The following is a 24,572-nucleotide window of genomic DNA, read 5'->3' on the forward strand; positions in this document are numbered from 1 at the left end:
TCTGTATTCGTGCATCAAACAGTACTGAAGTAGCAGATCAGCTTCCAGACCAAGACTCTGACTAGTTTGCTAGTTTGGATGTGTTAGCAGGAAGGAGTCTCCGGAGTCTCTTCAGACCATTCTGCTGACAGGACCAAATAGTCCCCATTTATGCTTGCTTAAAACCTATTCAAAAACACATGGGCAGGTGTTCTTTTTTAAATAAAGACTGATACATTCTGCTATATAGTTTTACCTGTTTAAGGCAGGAAGTCTTTGACTCCATAAGGAAGAGGTGGAAGGCAATCAAGCCATACCGCTAAGTAGTATGATATAAAAGGATTGCTAGTGTTGTGATGAAATATGTACTTAAAACTGTGTACTGACTAAACAGAGTAGGTGTACTAAAATCTTCCTAAAAGTTCAGAGAAAGACAGTGCAGCAGTCTGTGTGCAGAACTTCTATAACATTATTTTCAATTATTACTCATGATACAATTGTTTTCTGTGCATACTGCCAAGATCACCAAACAAACAGCTTTGTAGGAATAATCTTTATTCTCTGTGATGCAAATGAAAGCTTATTTTCTCTGAACGACCTTGGTTCATAGCTACTTTATAAGACTGAAGTTAACATAACAGAGTTAAACACAGCTCTCCCTTTCACAAGTTTGTGTTTATAGCAAGTACAATATTATTCATCATTTGCATTCCTGCAGCCTCTAGAGGCAGTCACAGACATGTCATGGAGGCTTTTAGTTATAGGGCAGTAATACAAGTCACTTGTGGAACAACTGTGTTCAAAGATACAGATATATTTGACTAACTAGGTTTTCTCACTATGGAATAATTCAGTTACATAATACAGGACATGTCATGGACCAGGCAGTGATACAGTATCCAACCCTCACTGTTTGAAAGACACCACCATGGGTGGTGACTTAAGCTCCCTTGATTTTTCCTCAGAAAACTTCTACTAGTAGCTAACAACTGGTGTCAGGAAAACATTCATGCAGCTGATGCCAAAGGGTTGTGGGAAAGAGAAATGGCCCTTTCTTGTACCCCAATGTGCTTTTGTTGGATTATGTATAATATCAAGCCTTTTGTCTCATCTGTAAAATATGGATAAAAATCATTAAATTAGAGGACATTGTGAGGCTTAATTCAAAAATTAGCAAGAGCTCTGAGTTACCTGAAAGTAGGAAGCTAAGTGCCAAATTCTGTCGCTTGAAAATCCAGCCTGTTAATAACTGCCATATCAGCATAAATGGTACATAAAAAGCACACTGAAGTAAAATATCCTACATTCCTAACTAGCCCATCAAAGCGCTCAAGTGCGGTAATGAAACCCACGTGCTGCTCAGCTCCCCACAAACCATATTCTCTCTAAGTGACATGGCTGCCATGAATTAGGCTCCTGGAAAAAATTCTCTCTTCAGAACTCTACTGCTACCACAGGCTGAAAAAAAGACAGACAGGAGTAGAAAGATGGCATATACCAAAAAATTCTATAGAAATGGGTTTAACCAGAAGTATTTTTGTGGCTAGGCAAGTTTGTATAATACTTGCCTAAGTAGAGCAAGTTTGTGTAATAGAGTCAAGTGAATCTGTCACCTTTTGCCATGACAAAGTAAGCCTTTGCAATAGTGATTCTTGTGGACAATTTCAGCAGAGAGGACAAGATTCAGAAGGATGGGGAAATCAAACGTGTTTCTTGGAACAGGCTGAGGCATGCTGGCAGTACAGTCCCTATGGCCGCTAAATCCATTCTATGGTTAAAAAGAAAATCTCTGGTCTTCAACCAGTATCAATCTACCTACTTTAACTGAGCACTGAACAGGCTGAGTGCCACATCTAGCGTACATCTGGCCTCAGATTCCAGGAGAGCACAAGTCTTACCATGCAAAGGCAAGAGTGCAAAGATGCAAGTACAGAGCCCACTACTTCAACAGGTGATTGAAGAGCTAGGCCCTCCTTGGCGGAAAGAAACAAGCGCTTCAGAGGTAGTGTGGTTCTTCTCTTATTTGTGTTGTGCTGTGGTAGCTACAGGAAGCTGGTGCTGAAAGTCAAATGTGAAGTACAATCTGATTTAAATGAATTGTACACACAGACCGCGTGCAATTTTAAAAAGAAAAAAAACATAGTATTAAAATCTGAGTTTCGTTTCTCCCTTTCCCGCTTCCCTTTCTCAGTTGACAGTCAACCAGCTGGTTAACTGTTCTGAATGTGCATACTCAGTCCCACGTTTAACCAGCACTCCCAGTGGGGCACTGTGCAGCCATATGCTATACCACCACGTTTTAATACTGAACCACAGCATACTGCCGTTTCCTTAAGCGGGTGGCTGCACTCTGAGCGACGGCACCAGCAGGAGCTCAGCAGAAGCAATTACTTCACACAGAAGCAAGATACAGTTGATAGCTTCTTCCTACAGCGTGCAGCAGGAAAATGAAGCTGTTGCCTCCAGAGACAAGATACACATGATGGATGATGTCTTGCTGTTACGCAGTTCCTGTTGAGTTTGGAACCATGCTTTACTCTGTTTTTGCTCCCCCTATGAATGCTTCGTATAGATCTTAAAAGAAAAGACAAATATCTGACAATACATTAAAGAAATTTAACCCCAAATTCAGTGTCAGGAAGCCTTTTCCAAATATGTAAAAAGTGCATCAGTTTTTTCTTAATCAACAAGATTACTTCAATAGCCTTATAATAGCTCTAGAGCAAGATGATAGAAAAAGATCATAAAGGCAAAGAGAATATAGAAGGCTCACATTTTCTACAAGGAACTCCCCTTTCTTTATTAATTAAATTAAGAACAATTTAAATAAAAATCATATTTTGTGAAATGTTTCAGAATAGCACATGAAAAACAATTTCCACCTTTGACTACCTCTGAAGCACAGGAAAGCCTTCACTGTAGCTAACAGTCTGATACAACTTTTATGCAAGGAATAATACCGATTACTGAGCAAAAAACCCACAATCAAGCTTTCACTTCAAAGTACTATTTAGCTAAAGATGAATTAGTTGACCTTTCAATAGCGTGTATTGGAGGTGAAGTCGAAGAAACCCAAGTTCGTCCATTCTCTAAACAAATTCAGCCTGATATCTATAAGAAATTACCTTTGTGCTAGTTAGAAAACAACATACTTTTCTGATTAAAATGTTTAAGCTAATAAAGCTTCATGGAAGCCTCAAAGAGGGCAGCTAAGTCTTCTTCTGTCTGAGGACGTGGTGATAGTTTGGTCACTCTCTCCTGCAAGATTAAAGAAAAACTGGATTACAGAAGGTTGCCAATAAAATGAATCAACAGTAGTTAACTGTGTAGCTGAACCAAGTGGCTTTGTACTAATGTCCTTTACAGGAAATAATAAGGTTTTGCAAATAAGTAATCAAGTAATTAAACTAATAAGGTTGAAGCATCAACATCTGCACAGCACTTTCAAGCATATAATAGTTTAAATTGCTTAAACACACAAACTGGACAAAAAGACAGTTCAGTTGCAAAAAGTCAAGTACTTTATAGATGGGTGTTGTCAATCAGAGATGTCAGTACACTGGCCTATAGTATTCTGGGAATACAGTGCATTTTAAAATTGACTTGCCAGCAATGGAATTAGGAGTTTTATTTTAAGGTATAAACATTTTCAAAATAAAACATCTCTCCGACGCCCAGGAACTGCAGTAGATGTGTAGAATAAACAGTGCTTGTTACATCAGACTCTAAAGAAGAGATATGGCAGGGGAAGGTAGTGAAACTGCTGAATAAATAGCTTGTTGCTTTGGAATCAGAGTACAGAACAGTTGTGGTTGATCTTCATTACGACTGTGATTCACCAGAATTTTCAGGTGCTTAAGTCTCACTGACTGAAATGAAACTCATATGCTTCACTGCTCTGCATGACAAAATAACTACAAAGGCAGGGGTTGCATTTCAGAAGGGCTGATGTGCTATTAGTACTTCTATAATTTTAACCACCAATGATCTTAACATTTACTCAAGATTAGGGAGAGTTAAAAACACCTACGAAGATAGAGGCCAGGCCTACACTAAGATTGCATTGTTTCTCAGCAAAGCAGTCTTCGGGTGAATTTATCAAAACAGAATTTCTTCATCTCCCCATCTTTCTTTCTTTTTTTCCCCTCATGAGACAGTGGTGTGGGATATTGTTTGCCATGGACTTTGACTCATATACTAAGTTGGATGCTAAGGAATGAACATCTGCAGCCCCTGTGTAAGTGGAGAAGGCTCAGTCAGCGGCATCCTTCTGGGCAGAGGCTCCATGGCTGCGCAATGCTGCAGCCACTCCACTTCCCTCCGAGCCCATACGGCTGTGATCTGTGGACCAGCCAGACGTGGTCACGAAGCACGAAAGAGGCTATTGCAATGTGAAGTTGGTATGTGAAACATCGGCCTAGCATGGAGAGGAAGGCAACTGTGAGATAATCACAGCTCACGACCGTAATCAGCATGACGAGCATGAGCTAAGATGAGTATGAAAAGTGCAGCTTTGTAAGCCTACGCTCTGCCTACACACTGGAAGATCTGCTGGTGCAGCTGCAACAATGGAACGATATTTCCCTCATCCTTGATCAATGCAGCTATGTGGAGAACACAGGTCCAAAGAAAAGGTTAAGATTCTGCTATGCAGATTTGAAATCAAAAGGAAAATTCAGATACAACAAAAGCATGATTTTTTTCTCAAAAGCCCAACACTCAGTAGCTCAGTACTTAAGTACTGGGCTTATATTAGGACCCTCCGGGCCAAATTAGAGTTTTGCAGCTCTGTGCACTGTGATGGACGGGGTTATCTGTAAAGTCACACAACATAACAAGAGACATGATCAGCCTGACAGATTGTAATATTTCCAAGCTATGCAGAGAGAACACTACAAACACAAACTCTTTCAATTAGAGGCACCAGCACCCGTTCCACGGCTGAGCCTGCTGTTATTGCTAATGCTCAGAAAGGAAGATCTTGGCTCCCTTAGTCTGACTCAGTAGATTCTGGAACAGTGTCAGTAATGAGCAACTTAGTGCTCATCAGAGGCTTGTCCTCATTATAGCTGCCTTTGGTATGTTTGCAGAGGGGTGGGTTGGGCTAGAGCACAAGCCCTCTGCGCTCCCTCATGTTTGGTCCTCCTCATCACCCCCGAAAGCTGATACAGGGCCAGACATCTTCGGCTTTCGGACATCATCTTCTTTGACAGACTGCCTGCTATGTTGCAAATAGAATCAGTTTCAATAGATTTGCTTAGAAAGGAAAATAATATTCTATTTTAACTTCAAGTATAAATATTTGTCCCAACAGAGTTCCAGTCTCAAATCCTGGGAATTAGAATAGATTAGTTTTGTTTTCCTGCAGCTTGCATTTCATAGTGTGAAACATGTTCTGTAAATTTATTAGAGGTATCAATCTACACCACTCTGCATTGCCAGCGTGAATAGGTCGGTGCTGTACTCCAAAGGAAACCTACTGCAAGATGAAAAGAAAAATATATCAAAGACTGAACTGTATGGAATACCTCTGTGGGTAATGGACCCTTAAGAAACACCAATACATTATCATTATGCTACACTTCATGTACAAAAGTAAGATTTGAAAAACTATTAATTCATCTCATTTTACACAGTGCAATTAATCACTGATGCAGTAAGAAGACAGCAAAAGAATTAAAAGTCAATTCCAGCTAAGCTAACAAACAAACAAAAAACCACTACAAAATCTTTTGATAAAGAATTAAAAAAAAGCTATACAAAACATACCTTTGATGAGATTTTGTGCTTGTAATGATCCAAAAATAACTGCTTTAAAAGAACATACTATCAAAACAAACCTCCGAAGTGTCCTGTAACTACTTACATGCAAAAACTATTTGAGGGACTCTCAGGGACCTTAGGTTTCTTTAAGGCTTTGCAACTGATCTGTTGTGTGTGATCCTAAATATCTGCATCTTTGTGTCTCATTTTCTAAGTTATAAAATAGGAATATGAAAATTCCTTCTGTTACCCTCTGTTGTAAGTTGCTCTGAGATTTGTGAATGAGAAGAACTAGACATGGAAATGGATATTCTTGTAAAAAACTAATATCCTTTTAATCTACAAAATTTTCTTTTTCTCTATAGCATTTATTTCCCTTGATATTTGGTGGCAATAAATCCTAAGCAGACAGAATAGTCCATAGCATATGAATTGCAGTGTCTTTTTACAAGGGGGATATTGGATTTTCCTTTCGATGTGATGTGTTCCATTTTGCAGTGTCTTTGTGAGCAATGAAACAATAAAGGGTATTACAAGTTTAATCTATATCATCCCAGGGGACCTTATTTCAAATTCTGATGGGGGTCAATGGAACAAAAAAAAGCCATCTGGGAAGAAAAGTGCAACATTTCAATAAGGAAGTCTAATGCAAAGTGAGCTTGATCATTCCAACCAGCTAACATTCAGTATAGGCTTTAAGTATAACCCATCCTGCATGTATAAGTAACAGAGACAGTTAAGAAAAAACACTCTCTTTCACCAAATTCAAAGTTATATGAAAAACATCCTCTTTTCAAAAACTTTGAAGTTTTATAAAATTTAAATGGCCACTTTTTCTGAATCCATGTGAAGAACAGACTGCAGCATGTACTCCATTTCACTGAAAGGAAAAACCTAAACTGTGCAAAGGAAAAAGGCAGTTGATTATCCATCATTTTCTCCATTTTAATTGTTTTCATGTAGGACTAGAAATAACATTTGCTTGAAAAGAAACACTTTTGTTTATTAAAAAGCTGTCCTTTTTGAAAAGAGAAACTGCTTTATTTTCTGTCTTACCTGAGGCAGAGTGCCTTTGACTAATTCAGGGATGTCTGCTTTAGAATAACCAATTGCAGCTAAGCCATCATCAACATTCAGATCAAACAGGAATTTCCGGAGCGTGTCTGCCAAAATAAACCCCGCATCTTTGATTCTGGCAGTGCGGATGTCAGCTCCTAAAATAAGACATAATGCCTTGACTGTAGGGCGGAGAGAGAGGAGGAAGCCTGCTCTGGACTTAATTTAATCATAATATCAGCTGAATACATATCCATACATAACAGTTACTACTCTAAAAGCAACACAAATTAAAAAGAGGAATCAGTCTTCATTTTACGGTTGGAGTAATTTGTAAAAGGTGGAATAAAACAAAATCAGGAGAAGCAAGCAACCGCTGCCAGAAAGACTAACTGCTATGCAAAGTTCACTTCCTTTCTCTCTGTGCTTACATGGAGAAGCACTTTCCAGTCCGACTAACTGCTAGGAGGAAAGAAGCTAGCACATGAACATCAGTGGTATTTATTTTTATGGACAGAGTGCCAAACACTAACTTTTTTTAAGGCCTTGAGTTTGCTGACATCTAGAGGACATGAAAACCAGTGATCAAATAATTTTCTATTTGTTTCTCACTCTTCTGTTCAGAGGACAAGAGTATGTAGGCTGAGAGAAACAGGAGATAGCAGAGCAGTGTTAGAGGGGTTAAGTAAATCCTGAAATTAATGCTATTTCAACATATTTTGTCTGGTGTAGGAATGAAGAGGAAGAAAAGATATCTTGAAAACATCTACTAAACAGCAGTGGAAGCATCAATAAAATGAAAGTTTTTCAATGTTTCTTACAGAACAGCTTGCTCCCTTTTTTCAAAGAATGGTGAGAACTTAATTAAAAATAAAAAAAAGGAATCATATGTAGAAATAGAAGACATAACTTCCTCTGTATTGTTTCTTTCCAAAGCAAGCTGAGCCAAAGTTGTTCTCTGCATAACTTCAGTGATGTTACACCATAACAATGTTGGGTCCAAGTGCCATACTGAGAGATGAGTAAGAGCATAAATCAGTTACAGGAGAACTACTTTCTGTGATCCTCAGGCTCAGAGATTTGGGTAATAAGAGTGGCAATACTGTGGCGGAGACTGTGTGGGAGAAATTGATAAATAACTTATTAGAGAGTCTTGTGTGAAGTCTCATGCTATTGGCATTATGCCATGCAGTCTGAATATATCCTGGGTTTTGCTGTGGAGTAGTTGGAACACGAAGGCAAATCCAGCAACTTTAGACTGTAAAGTAAAAAGGGAAAGGGAGCAGAAAAAAGGAGGACAGTAAACATGAAGGGCACTCTTGAAACATTGCTCCAGTTATAGTACTTTCCTTTTGCTCAACCTAATACATTGATCTTTGACAGCACTTACAAAATTTCTGGCCACACACACACCTATTTCAGCTGCTTAAGAATCCACCAAGGGAGATATTAAGCTTGTTCTAGCTGTACTTAAATTCACAGCTGTACATACACACAACATAACTATTTACTAATCTGCTCCATGTCATAAAATTCTTAGTCATGGCATTTGGCAGCATGACAGATTTGAATCAGCTCCTGTAGTCAGTTGGACTCTGGACTGGAATCAAAAGTAAACATCTCAGGTGAGAGTTAACAAATTCGTTTTCATAGGACATGTTTTTGGTAGAATCCTTTAATAGCAAGGAAGACAGTAACACAGTTTAAATTTCTATTGAGAACATTAAATGAAGCTTTCAGATACAGAATTTCTGGCACCAGTTCATACCGTAAAACCTAGAGGAATTGCTGTTTAGCTACTTGTTTTAAAATCAGTGTTCAAATTCTCCAGATATGCTATACCGGCCAGTTATCCAACTTTTTCTTAGTCCACTTTATTTGAACTATATGTTATTACTGTAGGAACACAGAAATTTCCTAGCTTAGTATACGATTCCAACTAGGTTTGTGGTCTGTCTTTGACCATAAGCAGAACTGCATTCTTTGAGGGGGAAAGAAAAAAATCAAACCTCAACAACCAACAATTATAATATAATCTGAATTTCACCCCGAATATTTTTTCTGACCACGTTGTTTTAAATCATCTTTAATACGACAGTGATACTTTCACTGTCCATAAAGAAGTTCCACTCTTGAAACATACCATGCTTTCAGATTAGTTATACAGGGAAGTCATATTTGTGACTGGATCAGTGTGTACGGATACTGAAGATAAACTGTTTCTAATATCCATGCTCACTATGCACAACACAGAGGCTACAGCAGGCAGAAAAGCTAATCTTAGATAACAAATACATTAGCTCACATGTAGTCATTCTCAGGGTGCAGTGAAGAAATACCCTCTCCCTAGGAGGCCTTCTGGCGTTGGTTCCACAAGTTAACAAGGTTCAGTACAAAAAGGTCCTCTTTAAATGTGCTGCCTGCTTGCAGCCTTTACTTTTATTCTTCTAAGCGGCAGAAGAGGCCACTTTCTTCATTAATCCAGTTCTGTGTCATTATGGAGGTGTCCATAGAAGAGCTAGTCCACGCTCTCCCACAACACAGGCCATTAAAATTCCAACACCTCCAAACAAGCTTAGGCCTACAGCAGAAAGACTGAAAGCCACAGTTATCATGTGCCTCAGGAAAAGAGCAGAAGTAATCTAGAACACTACTCTGTCCAAACTCTCTGCAACACATGCAGCCTTTTGAGAGTACTGTTTTGTTTTATGGTATCTACTCTAAAGTAACTTTTATCCATGAAGCACCAAGGGAGATGTCAATCACAACTACTCTCTCCTGATTCGTAAGATAGCTTCACAATATAGTTAATTTCAACTTGAAAGCTTTCTAGCTAAGCAGCAGGTTTCTCAGGCTTGCTCCTCTAAGTGCCTGTCATCATGTAGTATCAAAAGTAGCATTATACTACCCAAATATCAAATCCTCTATTTGCACTGTGTGTATGTAACTCGAGCAGACTCCAGAGCCAATATTTGAAACCCCTTGGAAGGATTATTACAATTTTTTGCACACATCCTTTTTCTCCCCAAAAGATAATTTAGAAAGAACTCAAATTTCCATTGGTAACTTGTATCAACAGCGATTCCTACCTAGTATCTCTGCAGCTTCCAAGTGCCGCTCAGGATTTATCTGCGCTGTGAAAGCAAACACTGCTGGGGATGTCAGCACCACAGAAAGGCCATGGGGCTAGAGAGGAGAAAAGAATAAAAATACATCAACAGAATATCTACTTACCACTTAACCAATGTGCTTTAATGCTTAGTAATGTGCCATAATGGAGAATTGAAGTGCATAGTATGAAAACAAAGATAAACCAAGTTTTACCACTAAAGAGTGATCCACATTATAATCCTTTGGTTTATAAGTTTTCACCAAACCAGAAATAGGGTAAGACATTCCATGGCTGGAACAGAGAGTAGAGAGAAAGTGGTTAGGACAGCTCTTCTGGTGTTTGGAAGACTTTTATTCAATCCCTTGTACCACAAGTTTTCTGTATGCATGTCTTTCATGCACAGATTTTTAAAAGACATTTAGCTACAAATATGGTACAGATATCCCTTACGCTCTGCACCTTAGGACCTACCTGTAAAAACAGTAAGAACAAGGGCCTCCTTGCTTTTTGAATGTGAAATTATACTAGCCCAAAAGACTGAAAGATGCTCATATACTGAAGTAATGCAGATAGGCCAGGAATAGCATCATCTGCATCCTTGCCTGATCATAGTAAGTAAAATAAATATCAGCCTGAAAGTATAATTAGAGTGGATTTGCTCAAACAAAAGGAACAAAAGGAAGGTCTCTGAAGAGATTTACTGTTAATAATTTTTTCACATAATTCAGGCTTAGGTTTTGCTTCTCTAAGATTTTCACACATCTGAACCTCAATTGCCTTAAAATATTAATTATAGCTCATTTTAGCTTGCTAAATGTCTACCCCACCAACAAACTCAGTTCAGGAATGGCATAAGATTAGCTCTGCACTCTGTGACTGCAGAAGAGCTAACAGAATGTAACATTTTAGCAGCCAATGTTTTCTTCTTCTTCTTCTTAATATTATTATTACTGCAATCAAGGAAAGTAAAGTAGGCCATGTTTTGGAATTTTTACAGGATTGATTTTGAGCCATACCTAGCTAGAATGTAGAATTTTGTAAGTGCTAAGCAACTACTAATTTATCATAGCATAAGGCATCTCTGTGATAAGGGGCATCACAGGCCAGGCTACAATGTCACATGCTCAGGGAATAATGGCAGCAATGTCTTTGACAATCTGAAACAAACACTAGAGAGAAGGTAACATGGGAAGGGGTAACATTTTTCTGTACTCACCACAGATGAACACCAGCATTGCCAAAGCCAATACCAGCAAAAGCACTTGCTAGGTGCATGCTAGCTCTTGCTTCACGGTCTTCAGGGTTTCTGATGGCTCTGTGTACCATGGAGACAACGCTACTAGTAAACTCACATATGGCTTGGTAATTCAGGATGGGAAGAAAGGGCTTGTTTATGGATAGATATATAAAAACCTCCAGGATAAGTTAAGAAAAAAAATGCTGGAAATGAGATCAGTTGTCACTGAAGTGTGACACTTCAAAGAGATCCTGCTTCTACCAAACTCATTCACTGAAGGGCGAATTTCCTCTCAGTTCTTGAAAAGTGTAAGAGTGCTGCTCCCATATTAACTGAGCGTCTCAAAATGCTTTAACTGAGGGCTTCTGAAATAGATCCTTAGATGCATAAAAAAGCTACCTCAGCAACTCAACACCGTAACCCTAATCCTACTTCCAATTTTATTTGACATAATTTTTTGGCTTTATTGAAGAATAATCTAGGGCAGGAAATGAAGTTCTAATATAATATATTTTTTTTTCAGTCTAAAATTCAAGTTCTTCTAAGTATCCCTTTTTGAGCACTGAGGACTGAACATGCTGAGAGGAGGAATAGCTGTTAAGACACATTACCTTTTCAAATATTTAGCTACAATGCGCAGAGCATGGAGAGCCCAGACATCACTGATGGGGTTGCTGCCTTGGTAGGCTGGTCGGTCGATTGGATTTGAAGGGCAGGGACTGCGCATCTTGTAAGGAAGAGCAGTGTATGATTCCAGAGCATGACTAAAAGAAAGATTAAAAATGAATTATGTGGAAGAACTCCCCTTTACTGCTCTGCTGTCCTTTGAATCTTACTTACTTTTCGTGCTTAACAGATGACAAAATTAGAAACACAATCTCATAGATGACTAGGAGAAGGCTGGATGGACACCTCTAGAATGCCCAGCTCTCCAACAAAATCACAGTCCAAACACAATCACAATCTATCAACTCAGGCCACTCTGAAAGTTAGGTCAGACAAACTGGCATCTTGGTTTGTAATGCCTTTCACTCAAGAGTGCTGTGACTCTGCAACGGGTACGTTTCCTTTCTGTAGGACAGAAGCCTTAAAAGGCTCCAGCACTGCAAGCATAGTATGCTACTTTTCTTTTAAAAGTATTGACCTTTAAAAATTTGTTGTGTGATACTTAAAGTGCCAGATGCTTATAACTCTGACTATCATAAAGCATAGCATTGCCTACATTGCTACATTTATATATACAAAAGTACAGACAAGACATTTTAATTTATAAACAAATGCCTAAATTCCATTACAGGTGTTGTAGTTTGGGATAATTCACTAAGCTTAAGAATTCACAGTTTCACTGCATACATTACTTTAATATATACAACATACAAAAGCAAAGTGAGCTCTGACCCTCAGAATAGAAACTTCCATTGCAGTTAAAATCTGAAGTTTAAAGGAGAAGAAAATTTTATAATGAGTGAAAAGCACATTATGAGAGAGGTTCTGAAAGTTCTCTTAATTGGGCTAAAAACTGCCAGCATCCCACAAGCCCTCATGAAGTTTTGTTGACATATTATGGCTTTCATTAGAAAATTCTCTTTCTCTATTCTCTGCTGTGTCTGTCGGACACGCTAAATGTTGTCACAGTTTTGTCATTAATCCTCTACTTGATTGCTTAAGAAATGACACCTACTCTCTCTTCCAACAGCCACCACTCTAGAAGCAAATGGTTCATCCAGTACACTATAAAAACATTAAAATCTCCGCAACTGAACGATTTGCTTTCTAAGGCATAACCAATTAAGAGGAAGGTACAACTGAGATCACCTTAAAAAGAACAGCAAAAGAGAAGAAAGGTCATCTTTTTCTTTCCCTAAAATATTTTTTTCTTGCAACTGTTTTAGTAAAACTATAAAACTAATAAAACCAAATGGCAGCCTACAAAGAAAACTCACCAAAGCACATCAAAGCCACTGTTGGCCACTATTCGCTCTGGCATAGACAATGTGTGTAAAGGATCAATGATGCCTAGTATGGGCTTAATGGCTCTTGAAGCAATGCCTGCAATACACAAATGAGGAAAATAAGTTAAAGAATACTTACAATAAAATGGGCCAAAAAAGCGTAATGTTCAAAATGTAAAAATAACAAAGGGAAATATTTTGAAATCACGTAGATAAAATAAAAAGAAAGGGAGAGAAGGAAGAGTAAGAAATATCTATGTCTCTAGGTCTACGTCTAAGTCTCTGTCTCTAAGTCTTGCTGTAAAAGAGTTGTTTGATTCAGCAGTGTTACCTGCAGAGATTCATACCAGGCAATGTTCTCTCTCCATTTGTAATCCTCCCTGAGCAGCCTCTACTTTCAAAACTTCCGTGCTAAATGGTATCTGCAGCATTATTCTTCAATTTACATCTTCTGGGAACAATCAAAAAGCAAGGCTGGTTTGTTTCTAGAATTAATTGATATTCGTAATTGCTGTCTTCAGCACCTGTAATAATTGTACCTTCATGTTGTGGTTAAGGGGGCACAGATTCGGCTTTGAGAAAAAGATTGATTCAGCTGAGAGAGGGAGAGAGGGAGAGAGGAAATGACTGACTTGCTACATATAGAGTGGAAAACTCTGAGCTATAGTCAGAACTCCTTAGTACACCCAATTGTCCTAAATATTGTAGCCTGCAGAAGCAAAACCTCAAAATAGCTATAAAGCTCAAGACATTTTAGATTTAATCCTTATTTTCCAGGGATGAAAAGGTCAAAGGAAGACAGTGCCCCTCACTTGCCCAGCATCTCAGGCCTGAGGTTTAAAAAGTCAGGAAAAAGAAACATTTGGTTGCAATTACACAACAAAGAAACAGAAGTCTTAAAAACAGAAAGGAAAATATAGAGGAAATAAGGAACAGTTGGTTGACCCTGAAATAAAGTAGAAATTTCCTCTCCAATTAACATTTTCTGCCATTTAAAGACTTGAAAGATTTTAGTTTCCTGTTTTGCCTTCAAACTATAATACATTGTATTACACAAGCATTTCATTACATTAATATGCTTTAAATTTAACTAAAGAGGGAAACCTTTAAGCTCTTCAAATTTGTCTGTGGTAGAAACGATACTTGAAATGACATGCAGTATCCCTTTCTTTCAAGGCAGGGAAATAACGAAGACAGTAGAAAAAATTTGTCTTCAATAGTAGACAAAAAAACTCACCAGTTTTTACTTTTAGTTCTTTGAAGTCAAAAATGGCAACACCAGTAGTTTCACTTCCAGTTCCAGCTGTTGTAGGAACTTAAAAAGAAGAATGGAGATGATAAGAAATAATAAGTAATATATAATAATGCAATGCAAAATAGATAATAAAAATACAATAATAATGCAATCAAAAAATAAAGGATCTAGGAAAGCTCAGAGATACCCTTGAAGAACTAGTTACTAGATCTGAAGCCAAAAGGTTGAAGAGAAACAGACAACATTAATTTCCTTTCCCAGTAAAAGGAGTCAAACTTGGTTAAACAAACTGCTGACAAACTGGTCATATATATATGCAGAATTTGCATATAGCAAAATTGTTGCTGAACACGACTAGAGAAAAAATAAGCTTAAACGAAGGAGAAAAGGTCACGGTAAATGATTTTGGCGGAAATATCACCCACAGAGAGCACGGAAGGACTCCCTTTCTCCTGTCCCTCCCTCCCTCTTTACCTGCAATGAGTGGCTTAAGGGGCACAGTGACAGGCTTCCCTTTCCCAATAGGAGCATTGACGTAGTCCAAGAAGTCCGACGTAGGGCTGGACGCATACAAGTTGGCAGCTTTACAGGTGTCTATTACAGACCCACCTCCAACAGCAACGTAGGCGTCAAACTCTCCCTTTTTAGCAAATGCAATAGCATCCAGGAAACTTGGAAAACAAGAACGGCTTTCCAATTAGTCAGGAGGAAAGCAGCACATAGAAAAAACGTAAGTAAGAAATAAGACTAGTGTGTAGATCACAAATGCAGGGGTGTTCAAAGAGGCATTCTGAATGCTTTAAGAGCCAAGGCACTACTTTGAGAAATGCAGTCAGAAGTAATACCTTTGGTCTGTTGGCTCCACACGGACTTCATCATACATCTGAAAGTTTATACTGTATTTTGCCAAGGAATTCAATACTGCTTTTACAGGAGGGAGTTGGGAAAGGTTGCTATCTGTCATCAAACAAACTCTTTTGGCACCAAGATTCTGCAGGTCCTATAATAGCAATGAAATGAAAAAATAAACTGGTATAAAATCGTAACTTAAACTATTTAAATACTAACCCAATTCAACCGAATAATTTGATTAAAAATACTAAAAATAATTAAATAAGATTTATTAAATAGATTTTAATAATTAAATAAGATTTTTGAAACTGTAAGTTAAAAGAGTTCACACATACATATACAATACTGAAAACAGCAGAATTTATAAAGTTGACAAACTTTCGGAATTTAAGTAATAGGAATATACTAGAAGAAAGCTAATAATATGGATGTCCAACAAGTGAAGTGGAAGCACTGAAGACCACACTAAAAGGCAAAATATATTTTCAAAATATTTTTTCCACAATTCCTGTGATATAAAAAGGCCTTTCTACAGCTTAGATCTCCTCCAGCTGCCTATCAAAGCTTTGAATTAAAATCTGGAACATTTAATGTTGAATATTAATATAATCCAGTGTTAAGAATAGAACAAGGTGACCAAAATGAAGGCAAATAATACTTCCATCCTAACCTTTGCTAAACTAATTGTCAGAATTAACAGTTCAACAAAGCATGCAACTCTGAATGATCCTGATGTATAAAGATAGAAGCTCTGTCCAACTCTTCTTTTGCTAACTGATCAATAATTTGCTCTACAAATTTTAGATAAATAAAGAGAACTGTTAACACAGTAAATGCTAAGAAGAGAGAGCAAAAAAACCAAAAAACAAACAAAAAACCCTCCAAAGACCACAATAAGGGCAAACCAGAACAATGTTACTCAGGTGAATCATCCCACACTGTTCAAGGCAATAGAATCAAAAATTCTGCGATTTCATCGTGCAAGCTCAGAGCTCAACTCATACCCATCTAGTTTAATGGCAAGTCTCTGATTCACCTTAATGAGCACTGGAAGAGATGAAAGTGATCTTGAGGAAATTCTGGTGAGTCATCAGGACTCAGAACTTTTTGTATTAAATTTTCTGTCAGAGAAAAAATATTCCTGAACAATACTGGCAAATCATCAAAGATCTAATTTTCTACTAAGCTGCATTTCATGTAGCCACTTACACTACAGCAGTATTGATGTAGAATGCTACTATTCTTACCTAACAGTATTTTCCAGCCTTTTAATACTGGTGTATATAACAACACATATTGCACAGTAGTAGAGATTCAGACACACTATATATAAGCTTTCCCTTATAAAATGGATTGGTAGTACCAGTAATGCTTTAGAAAATAACTTTTTGCCACTGACAGATTTTCACTGTTGAAGCTCACCATGCCAATTTCTTTAGTAACTCCTTCTCCATATCGGATGTTTGAAATAGCCATCTACAAAATAAAGAACAAAATTTTCTGGAAAAATAGAGAAATTGCATCATATTCCAAGTATTCAAGATGAAACATAAATAAATATTATTAAATATATTGAATAATTATTAATGCAAATATTTACTGTCATATGTGTAAATATATATACTGCTACATTAAAAATATTATATATCATTATTAAATTTACCTCAAATGCATAGTCTGTATTTCCCAGTGTAGCCTGTTCAGGAACTGGAATGGAAATTAAACAATACAGTTAAGAAACAAAAAGTGGCTTAAATTTGTATTTCTGTACTAAAGTTAAGTGATTCCTTTGCTTTTAAAATCATTAATACATTCGCACAGGTTGTCTTAGCTTGTCTGGATAACACTTATCAGTTCTGTCCCTTGCAGTTTGCTAGTTCAAATTATCTAAATACTTAGTCTGATTAATACAATTCAGTAAAAGAAAGCTGTTTTTTTCTGTTCTGCAAGAACTAGTTCTTTACTACCTAAGTTGAACAAGTTACCAGGATGTCTACATGATAATTTGTTCAAAGTCTGGAAAAACCAGAATGATACACAAGAAATATGTAGAACATTTATAAGTTCTAGATTTAGAAGTATTACAAATGAATGTAGGAGCTACATGATATCCTTCAGAACAAGCTTCATGTAAGTTCATGAGACATCCTCTTTATGCCCACCTGGATAGAAAATATCTTTTGTGTGTGAGAATAATTCAGAGGGGTATTTACGCTTCTTTTTATGTTGAACAAGCACTGAACTTACAGGTAGAACTGAATTACTTGCTTGAAAATTAAGAAATTGAATACAGCGTTAATAATAAGTAGAGTTTTGAATAAGAATTGCTGTCATTATCAACTTTATTTAGTGGAAGAGAGAAAATATTTATAAGGGTAGTATTTCAGTTATGTCTCCTCTTTGCCCTGTCATTCGCGCATGAAGTTCCACAAAACTCTGTACTTCTGCATATCCTCATTTTGCTGCAAAGTGAAACAAACTGCATCAACTGAAGCAGCCTGTTCTTCTCCAAGAAAAGATCAGATGAGGCATTCTGCTCTTCCTGCTGAAGTCATGCCTTCTGTCTGCTATATTAATTGAAAAAATGTGATTTGGATTCAGACTCAATGAGTGAAGCCAGGATAATGAGCCTACAGACACTCTGGGGTACACTGAAGCACTGACCCACAACAGTAACAGATAGATGTATTAAAATCCTTTATATGCCTTCTATTCAAGCTCAGGCCAGCTGCTGTCGGCTCTTTCATTGCCATCTCTTGCCAGGCTGTACATGTTTGACCTCTCCTGGAGTTTGAGTCTGCTGTACTCTCAGTCATTAATTTGGCAGGCTAAGAACATGTCCAAGCCATTTACTCTCTTGCTTTCTGATGGTATAATGAGTGCCCTGCTGTTATATTCTTGAGCCAAACTTAACTTTCAGGAACAATTTTACTGAGTTCAAGAATTGCTTTATTTCCCAGAACACTGTCAAAAGTTGCAAAGAGCAATCTTCTGCTAGGGTCACTGTTAAGCCAGTTACCACTTTTTAGAGATTCATGGAACTTTATTATCTTGCTATACATATTGTACACTCAATTTCTGCTGTGGAACTTACATAGAGGATCCTCAACACAGATTCTCCTTTACAAATGGCTTCTTTTGAATGGACTGAGCATGTCATCAGGCAGATAGGCAGAACTAGATTATCTTTTCAGTTCTGCTATTGTCTGCCTGTCTTGGGTATAACAAATACCTAAACATACATTAGCTTTTCCATATATAATATGATGACGAACATTCTTTAAAGACCTTTGAAAAATGTCTTAAGTAAAGCACATGAAATCAAACCACTCGGAAGCACTTATTATTGAAATTATAGCCAAAATTATTTCTTTTTTATAGAAATTCTACCTATATTCTACCTGTATTTTCTAGGAACCTTTGCAGTATTAAAAATGAAACATATGCAATGTACTAAAAGAACATCTGCAGAATAACCAGTCCAGGGAGAGCTATTCTCACAAACTCCCTCTACAGCTAATGCAGAAAGAAAATCCTCCAGAGGGTAACTCAGTCGCTGTGTGTATGCAGCAGGATCGGGATCCAGGTAAGCCACACTCTCTTGAGTGACCGCATAAAAAGCCTACAGAGATTGCGCTCCACAGACTAAAGCAAGTCTTTGTGAATATTTGTCCCCTCAGAAGCAGATGTGAAGTTAAAGTGGTTCAGGTGGTAACATCAGTAGTAACAACAGCCACTGCAAATTTATGACCAGGTTGCCTTACAATAGATGAAAGGAGAGAAAGAACAGATGAGGTGTGACTTACATGAAAACGTTGAATCTTTCCTTATTATTATAGGTGGAAAACTACAGACTACTTACCTTATTTTTTAGAGAATAAGAAGAAAAGAACTCTTTTCTTCTTTTCATGTGCCGCTTCTACACAGGTTGTAAACCTGGGTACAAGGGCACAGTCTTATACAGAACTACTTCAGAGACACAAATTAAGTCTTACCTTGAGAATAAGTGTGACTATGGCTTGGGCACCGACATCTAATTAAAAAGAAAAAAAATCATGGTTAAAGCAAAAAAAAAAAAAAAAAAAAAAAAGAGGAATAATTAATGTGTGTGTAAAAGAAAGTCTCCTCTATGTACTCATTCATCGTGTTTTACCTCAAAATTTTTGACAACAGCGACTGCCATCTAGTGTTCAATGTAGAAAACGTAGACTCCGATTGCCTACATCTGACAGCCCAAGAAATGCTTCAGGAGCAGCTGGAGGACAGCTTACGCAGAAAGCCTGAACACCACGGCGCCGAGTGGCTGTGCAGCCCGTACAGCGTACAAACCGCAGGTCGCACAGACTGCGCAGGTGTCCGGGAAAATGGAAGAGCACTGCCGTGACCGGGACGCGACGTGCCCCTGCCTTGAGCGACGCTGCTGAGGCCGGGCCGGCGCGCCCGCGGGCTGCCCACAGCGCGGCGGCGGGGCACGCCGGTGGCGGGAGAGTTTGTGTCGGGGAGGAAGAATTACACCTCCGTGGAGGGGGGGGGGGAGAGATGGGACAGTAACAGCATTAAAAAAAAAAATAAAAAGCATCAAGCGTATTAACATTTTCTTCCTGCGCAGCATCGGCGGAGGCGAGCAGGGCAGGGCCGGCTCGCCTGCCTCCTGCTGCGGACGCCGTGCCCAAGCCACGCCGCTGCGAAGGCTGCCGCGGCGGAGGCACTGCCCGCCGCGCAGGGATAAAAATGTTCTATTTTTGTCCTTAAACCAACGCGAAGGCCTGGCGCAAGTCGAGCAGGCGCTGCGGGGAGCGCGCGGCCGGCCAGGCCTCGCTCCCGCACCCGGCGGCCGGGGCGGCCTTGCCACGCAAACGCCAGCGCTCGCGGACAGGCCGCTCGCTCCTGCCGGGGGAGCTTCTTGCGGTTAAAAGAAGAACGTAAGTAAATAAATAAATAAGAAGCCACAGAGCACGTGAGGCCATGCCCGATTAAAGTTCATGTTACAACCAGCCGCAGAGGCAGGGCTGCTCCCCCCCCCCAGCCCCCCACGCTTGCCTCGCGGCCAGCCCTGTGGCGAGGTCCCCCCTGGCCTGGCCCGGCCCGGCCCCCCGCGCGGGTGGCCTCTGTGCCGTGCTGTGCCGTGCCATGCCGTGCCACGCCGTGCCACGCCGCCCTTCACTCACGCGGCCCGCTGCAGCTGCCGCAGCAGGCGCGCGGCCCGCTCCCGCCCCGCCGCCATCGTCGCTGGGAGGCTGGGGCGCCCTCCTCTGCCACCGTGAAAATAAAACTACATGGACTATACTGAGCAAACAGAAGAGCACATTAAAACTAGCTGTTCAGCACTTCCCTTCTTGCTCCGAAGCCAAAGCTCAGCTCTCAACGCTGATGAGGTGAAGCTGACGATTACAGTTTGTCGTGTCGGTTTTAAGAACTTCACCCCTTCAAGTTTTGAAATCTGAAATTACTTAAAAATTTCAGAAACTGGGAGGACCCATGAAGCAGTTTACATGTCTTTACTGATTATGTAATCACTACTGAAAATCCACAAACTATCAGCACTTCTGTAGACAAGTCTGGCTTTAGAAAGCTCACCAGTAAAATCTGGGTCAGCGATATAAAATACTTCTCAGTAAAAAAAAAGCAGTGCTTTCTAGTCGAGCACGTAACATGTCCTATGGAAATGCCAGGAAAACTGGAGGTCTAGAACCAATCTCAAAACAATTGTTTCCACATTTCCAAGTGCTTCTTCCCTCTGCTGCCTTGCCATCTCTGCCAAACAGCTGGTTTCAGTAGGATTACATCCTGGTAATTGCTGCCAGCGGTGTTAGAAGCAGACAACCATGGTAAAAACTACTCAACACAGCAGCAAGAAACATTGAAGAGACTAAGAATACATACTTTATGTAAAGCTGACAGAAATGTAGCATTATACGCAATCCATTAATGCCACTCAAATTCCTTCAGCACAAATGCTTACTCCTGCCTTGACTGGTAATCTACACAGATGGGAGTTTAAGCTTTTTGATTGCACTCAAGTTTCCACCGTAGCAAACTTTTGCAATGAGATAAAAGATTTTAAGTGCTTTGGAGTTATTTAGCTCTTCTAGGAAGAAAACTGCAACAATATTATGATATTGTTACCACTTCTAAGTTTCCTACCTGGAAGTTGGAGAACTTATTTTACTATCCTCATAGTGGGAACTGGCTTCAGACGAAGCCATCCTACTTGTAGCTAAGTCACATAATAGGACAGCATTTTATTTTTCATTTCAATGGGCACAGGAAACACTACAAAGTTCAAAACAGTTATAAACAAGTTTTCCTCTGTTGTTTGATATTGTTGAATTCAATGGTAGGGCAACAGCCTTGTTCCTTTTTTTTTTATATTAATAGAACTTTATAAAATCTCTGCAACCTCTCAGGCTCTGCAACAAATCTTAAGAGTAAGTTCTCACGCTCCTCCTCTTACAGCTGAGCCTGAATGCCACAGAACTGAGTGGCTGAAGGTGACTTGCAGAGCAGGAGCTCCACAGTCTGGCCACTTACCCATAGTCCAGAGCAAAAGGCAGTTGCCTCATTTTTTAATGGTGTTTGCCTTTTATCACACTGGCACTTAAAATGAGAGTTACCACCATTGAGCTGAGTTCCAGGCCCCAATGTTAGGTGAGGGTGAAGCAACTTGACTGCACACAGATTGAAACCTGTCTCAAAACGCTGCAGGCACAGCCAGCTGCAGAGCTATGTGGCTGCTCCCATAAAAACCCCTAACCTGGGGGGGCACCTGAGAACCTGACTCTCGTGATACGCCAATTCCTCTTAGATGGGGAATACTGACCCCCTTGACTGTCATCGAAGAGCCAAATGCAGGAGATTTAAGAAAGACCAGAGCATATTTATTGATAAATAGTACTGGCAGCTGAGCACTAGGCAGGAGGCTGGCAGTGGCAGTCCCTTTCTGCCCCTTAGCGGGTAGCCCCAGGCCTGAGCTGTGCTCTGCCCCACAGGGCTTGAAGGCTGTTCTGTCCTGCCAGGCACTGGTGCACCTCACGCCTTCTTCCTCTTGCCACCACCACCCGCGGGCCGCTGCTGCCGCTTGCTGCTGCTCTTCTTGCCACCGCGGCCGGGCCGCTGCTGCTGCCGGCGGCCGCGCTTCCCCCGCTGCGCTCGCTTCTTGCCCTTGGCGGCGGCCGCCTCGGCATCCTCCTCGCGGAGCTGCTTGTTGACGGCGCGGGTGATGTCGAGGGGCGGCTTCTTGCTGCTCATGCCGCGCAGCAGCTCCAGCTGCCGGCTCCGCTCGGCCGCCAGGTCGCCGAGCAGCGGCGCGAAGCGGCGCTTCTTGCTGCCGCGGGGGGGCGGCTCCGCCGGCTCCTTGGGCAGCCGCGGCTGGAAGCGGCCGAGCGAGGCGGTGGCGAGGCGGGCGGCGCGCGCGGCGCGGCCCAGCTCGGCGCGGCTCTGGTGGCCCGTGGGGTGGAACGGCGCGGCGGGGGCGGCCGCGGCCCCGCCGGCGCGGTGGGCGCGCGCCAGGTTGCGCAGGCGGTTGAGCTCGTTGCGCGCGACACGCTCGCGCTTCTCCCGCCGCCGCTTGGCGAACTGGTCCTCGTCGGGGTCGGCGCCCGCCGGCACCTCCGCCACCCAGTCGCGGGCCGGGTCGCCGCCCGCCCGCCGGTAGCCCCAGCGCCGCCGCCACTCCTTGGCCTGCTCGTCCCACACCAGCGAGCCGCGCTTCCGCCGGCGGATGCCCTTCAGCCGCGCGAACTGCTCCCAGCGCGTCGGCGGGCGCGCGCGCGGCGGCGGCTTCTCGCGCGGCAGGCGGAAGGCCGGCTCGGGCAGCTGCGCCACCAGCGGCCCCGCCGCGCCGCCGGCGCGCTCCGCCGGCAGCGCCCACAGCTGCGCCACCAGCAGCTGCGTGTTGTCGCGGGCCAGCGCCCGCAGCAGCGCCTCCCGCCGCGGGCCGGCGCCGCGCAGCCCCGCCGCCGCCGGCGGGTTGCGGTCCAGCGCCAGCAGGTTGCCCAGGTCGAACTCCAGCTCCAGCTCCTTGTGCACCGCGATGCTCCGCTGCTTCTCCGCCTCCTGCTCCTCCGCCGCGGCCAGCAGCTCCTCCACGCGCACGGCCGCCATGGCGGCGGAGCGGAGCGGAGCGGGGCCGGGCCGGGCCGGGCCGGCCGCGCCGCCACGTGCGGGGAGCTCCCGCCGGCCGGCTCCGGAAGTGGCCGAGCGCCGTTCCGGGGCAGCGCGCCGGAAACGCGCCGGAGGGCCCGGAAGGGAGCGCGAAACAACAGCTCCCAGGGTGCCCCTCTCCCGCGCCGCACCGCCCCGGCGGGGGCCGGGCCGGGCGCGCTGCCTTCTGGGAGCTGTAGTGCACGCTGGGCCGGCGCGCGGCATTCTGGGAGGGGCTGGCGCCAGGGCGGCACCCTGGGAGTCGTAGTATCCACGGCGGCCCCGGGGCTGCGGGGCAGCGCCGCGCTCCCGCCTGGAAGTGCCTAGCCCCTTTCCCGCCTGCTTGGCTCGCAACGTGCATTGATTCCGTACAGCTCACACCAGCAGCAGTGGCCTGTGGTCCGGCCCTTCCGAGTAACTCCCCAATGCGCCCCGGTGAATTTTCCGGGAGCGGGTTGCCCCTGCGTGACGGGTGGGGGTAGAGGCGGCCCGAGCCGGTTTCTCCCAAGTCACCATTGGGGCAGAGGCAGAAAAAGCGTGGAGAGAGCTTGGGCGTGAAGGAGGGTGAACACGAAAAGCATGTTCGCTCTCTGCTGCAGAGAGACGAGGCTAACGCAACGCACGCAGAGCACCCAGGCAGTGAACTGGGCCTTGGCGTCTCCTACTGCCACGTCAGGTGTCGTGCAACAGCCCTCAAACATCCGGCAGCTTTAAGACTGAGAAATGAGGAAACACCTTCTCTGTTTTGCTTCTAGCATAACATTTAGGTGTAAAAGTCATTGCTACAGCTTAGGCCAGGCACAGAGTGGCCCGAGGCCTGGCTCAGGTCCCAACCCCAGGACTGAGGCTGCTTCACCACGTGGGGAGAGAGCCGGGAGCCGTAACACCTGGCAGACAGCTCCTCAGGCATGATGGTGAGTGAGGTGATCGGATAATACCGCATGCACCAAAAAGTCACCCAGGTCAAAGATACTGCCGTGCTATTTTTAAACAAATGTGAAGGCAGGATCCTTTTATAGCAATACAGTGGTTTGGCTTATATGGCCTTGACATTTTGAACTGATCTTTGGTGCTCTGGAAACAAGCTCATGATAGGATTTAGCTGCAGCCAACAGAAGTTGGGGAATTATTATAATAGATACAATTACACTAAGTTAAACATGTCTCCTCCCTTAACTTGTATTTGAAGTAATGGAAATGAGTCGGTGTATACTGTCACAGATG

The 24,572-nt window shown here is 42.1% G+C and overlaps 2 protein-coding genes across 3 annotated transcripts; both read right to left on the minus strand.

Moving 5' to 3' along the window:
* Positions 1-517: 517 nt before the first annotated feature.
* ADHFE1 (alcohol dehydrogenase iron containing 1) lies at positions 518-20,449 on the minus strand. Of its 2 annotated transcripts, none has more exons than XM_062570316.1 (14): positions 20,375-20,449; positions 19,202-19,239; positions 16,870-16,913; positions 16,629-16,682; positions 15,200-15,354; positions 14,829-15,025; positions 14,337-14,414; positions 13,091-13,196; positions 11,759-11,911; positions 11,127-11,225; positions 10,123-10,201; positions 9,888-9,984; positions 6,799-6,956; positions 518-3,237 (listed from the first exon to the last, which is right to left on the minus strand). In XM_062570316.1, exons 1-14 carry the CDS (start codon positions 20,428-20,430, stop codon positions 3,154-3,156), a joined length of 1,398 nt encoding a protein of 465 aa, XP_062426300.1. In that variant the 5' UTR covers positions 20,431-20,449; the 3' UTR covers positions 518-3,153. The 2 variants fall into 2 exon arrangements, with proteins under 2 accessions (XP_062426300.1, XP_062426299.1); XM_062570315.1 differs by lacking the exon at positions 20,375-20,449 and adding an exon at positions 20,247-20,364.
* A 1,613-nt stretch (positions 20,450-22,062) lies between these two features.
* Positions 22,063-23,375, minus strand: RRS1 (ribosome biogenesis regulator 1 homolog). Its single transcript, XM_062568201.1, has one exon. The coding sequence runs from the start codon at positions 23,307-23,309 to the stop codon at positions 22,236-22,238; it is 1,074 nt and encodes a 357-aa protein (XP_062424185.1). The 5' UTR covers positions 23,310-23,375; the 3' UTR covers positions 22,063-22,235.
* Between the last annotated feature and the right edge of the window lie 1,197 nt (positions 23,376-24,572).

The sequence above is a fragment of the Rhea pennata genome, chromosome 2, assembly GCF_028389875.1.
Source record: "Rhea pennata isolate bPtePen1 chromosome 2, bPtePen1.pri, whole genome shotgun sequence".
Taxonomy (NCBI): domain Eukaryota; kingdom Metazoa; phylum Chordata; class Aves; order Rheiformes; family Rheidae; genus Rhea; species Rhea pennata.

What these genes read in the sequence shown, in the direction of transcription:
- RRS1 (XM_062568201.1), bottom strand. Translation starts at nt 23,309, where the DNA reads ATGGCGGCCGTGCGCGTGGAGGAGCTGCTGGCCGCGGCGGAGGAGCAG.
- ADHFE1 (XM_062570315.1), bottom strand. Translation starts at nt 20,338, where the DNA reads ATGGCACGGCACAGCACGGCACAGAGGCCACCCGCGCGGGGGGCCGGG. An exon ending in GCCACAGGGCTGGCCGCGAG is followed by an intron (nt 19,240 to 20,246) that starts GCAAGCGTGGGG and finishes CTTTTTAATTAG; the next exon opens with ATGTCGGTGCCCAAGCCATA. An exon ending in GTAGCTAAATATTTGAAAAG is followed by an intron (nt 11,226 to 11,758) that starts GTAATGTGTCTT and finishes CATGGTACACAG; the next exon opens with AGCCATCAGAAACCCTGAAG.